This window comes from Cyprinodon variegatus, unplaced genomic scaffold, assembly GCF_000732505.1.
Source record: "Cyprinodon variegatus isolate N-32 unplaced genomic scaffold, C_variegatus-1.0 Scaffold461, whole genome shotgun sequence".
NCBI classification, from domain to species: Eukaryota; Metazoa; Chordata; class Actinopteri; order Cyprinodontiformes; family Cyprinodontidae; genus Cyprinodon; species Cyprinodon variegatus.
Genome location: NW_015150914.1, coordinates 668,593 through 671,240, shown reverse-complemented (window position 1 = coordinate 671,240; position 2,648 = coordinate 668,593). Strand labels below are relative to the sequence as shown.

The window sequence follows — 2,648 nt, the reverse complement described above, 5'->3', positions numbered from 1 at the left end:
TACGTTCAGTTCACGTTCGCCCAAAATATGAACGAGTTCATGAACTTTAGTTCAATGAACGCGTTCAGGCACAACACTGCCGGTATCTGCAATGACTGCGAAGTTGAGCTATGCTGCTACTGACTGAGAGCTGCAGGGCGCTGAGGGACAGGCGCCATGTGGGGACAAACAGCGGAACAACGCGTAATCATCTATGAAGCTAAAGAAACACTTTTATTAACAATTACAAATTTATCATAAATAATTATGTTTCTTAATGACCATTCATCAATGGATCGTACATTTCGTCTGTCTTTGTCTCGTTGACGAAAATCATTTTTATTTTCATCATATTTTTATTTTCTGGAAACAATTTTTGTTCGTTATCGTCTCGTCATCGTCACAGGAAAAAGTGGCGTTGATGAAATATTTTCGTCATCGTCATGGTTGACGAAATTAACACTGGTCCTGAGTGATCTCCTTTTCAGGAAAAAAAAAACAGAGAGAGAATGCTTCAAGGGCCTGCCTTTAACTAAATTTATTTATACAAAATGTGGAATGAGTCTGTTTTATGTGTCATCTTCTAAATTCAGAGGGCCCCCTCCCTGTTTTTGCCTAGGGCCCCAAATTTCCTAAATCCGCCCCTGGAGTCAGCACTGAGGCAACAAGTTAAAGGCAGAGTGATGGGCCCCCAGAGGAAGAGCCNTTTGCCTAGGGCCCCAAATTTCCTAAATCCGCCCCTGGAGTCAGCACTGAGGCAACAAGTTAAAGGCAGAGTGATGGGCCCCCAGAGGAAGAGCCACAGCAGTTCATCTGGTTCCCACAGAAAGCTGGAGCTCCCCCTCCATAGCAGCAGCTGTACCTCTCTGCTGCAGGCAGCAACCTCCCCAGGCAGCAGCAACCTCCCCAGGCAGCAGCAGCAGGGGGACCATGTTCAGAGCCAGAGGACGGCCTGCCCTCCATTCCTCGTCAGTGAAATCCTTCCTCATTAAAAATAAAAGCACTTCCTCCCCTGCAGCTGCTGCTGTTGCTGCGTTCAGATGAAATCCCTCCTCATCCTGGCAACGAGCTGCATCAGGTCCGATCGAACAGATTGTGGTCTCTCTAATCTGTTGAGCAACACTAAAAGGCGGATATGAGCGCTGAGCGCGGAAAGAGGAGGCGATAGGAGCAGGACTGAGCGAGGCGCGGCGCTTTGGCAGGATATTCGGACTGGCCTGGGCAGATTGCTTCTCCACCACTTTTCATTTTCAGGGATCGAGATCACGTCACAGAGAAGAGTCCGAGTTGATAAGTTGGAAAGGAGTAATGGTGAAGCTTTGTCGGTGCGGTTTCCCTGCAGGTATGGAGAGGATCGATGGGAGCGCGCACTGACGCGCACATTCCAGCTGCTGCTTTCTGCTGCCTCTCACATGCAGTCACGGATCTTTATCTCTCTCCTCTCTCCCGGGGGGGACAGGAGAACATCAGCAGCTGGAGGGCAGGAGCTCCTGAGATGTCCATCCATCACGGCACGCTGCTCTTCCTGGGCCTCCTGCTGATGATCTCCGGGGCAATCATGGTGTTCTGCCTTGGAACGGTTCATGCAACCATCCCCCTGTTTGTGCTCGGGGTATTTCTGGGCACGGGGGGAATAACCCTGGTGGTGGCGGGAGTTTGCATGGCTAAGAAGAATTTCCAGGTGGGAGTTCCTGGACACTTTCTGCTGCACCCCCCTACAGGCACACGGTTCAGCCCCCAGCAGGCCCTGGCCATACAAAGGTAAACCTCTGATAGGACAGGTAGAGCCAGTGTCTGACTGCCATTGGTGGTGGGATCTAGTTATTCCCAACTAAAGAATTTAGGGGGAAAACTTTGATTTTTTATTTTTTTTTTATTCTCTCTATATAAAAAAACAAACAAAAACAGCAACTATGTTGCTCAACTTAGAAAATGTTTAACAACAAGGCTTAGGGACAGACTTGAATAATGCGAATGCAAAATCTACAGAGGAATTTAACAGTCTATTAATCTGAGCTTTCAGCAGGTTGATGATTCTGATCAATCATTAGAACAAAATCTGCTTTTACTTTGGAAAGTAACTGAAATCCAGCTTTTATTGCCAAGAATTCCTTTTTTCCCCCAACTGACCCCAAACCAGTTGAATAGATTAGTTTCTTTTAATAAGGAAAATGTGCAAAAGCCCTTCAAAGGATAATATTTTTGATCTCAGCTCCATGCTAATGTCACCTATCATCAGCAGCAGGAGGGATTTACCTTTAGGCAATACTAGGCAGATGCCCCAAGTTCCTGGGGGCCACAAAACTCTGTTTACATGTATGGTTAATACAACTATTATTTGTGCACATTAATTATGTTTTTAAAATGCCATCAGAACGCTGATAATATTAAGTGTGTCTCATTTGCTGCACATGTTCAGAAAGGTCCAAACAGACAGCAGCAAACCATTTGAAAACAAACCATGCAAAGAGCAGTGTTGCCAACTTAGCGCTTTAGTCGCTATATTTAGCCACTTTTCAGACCCCTCTAGCACTTTGATTTCTAAAAAGCTCCTAGCGCCACATTGGAAAAATTATCTAGAAATAAGTAAACATTCCTTAAATTAAGAGTATTTCCCATTAATTTGAGAAGGTAAATGAAATAGTTTGCCAATGGAATGAGTGTTTTTA

At 45.5% G+C, this 2,648-nt stretch overlaps 1 protein-coding gene across 2 annotated transcripts in view; it reads left to right on the top strand.

Moving 5' to 3' along the window:
- Positions 1 to 717: 717 nt before the first annotated feature.
- The window catches only part of LOC107094061 (alpha-protein kinase 1-like), an 8,287-nt gene continuing 6,356 nt past the window's right edge, over positions 718 to 2,648 (top strand). The window contains exons 1-2 of one of the 2 annotated variants that reach the window (XM_015389467.1): positions 718 to 1,321; positions 1,439 to 1,740. In XM_015389467.1, coding sequence (XP_015244953.1) covers positions 1,475 to 1,740 — 266 coding nt within the window. In that variant the 5' untranslated portion in view covers positions 718 to 1,321; positions 1,439 to 1,474. Of the gene's footprint in view, positions 1,741 to 2,648 lie in introns of both variants that reach the window. The other variant, XM_015389466.1, reaches the window with a different exon arrangement.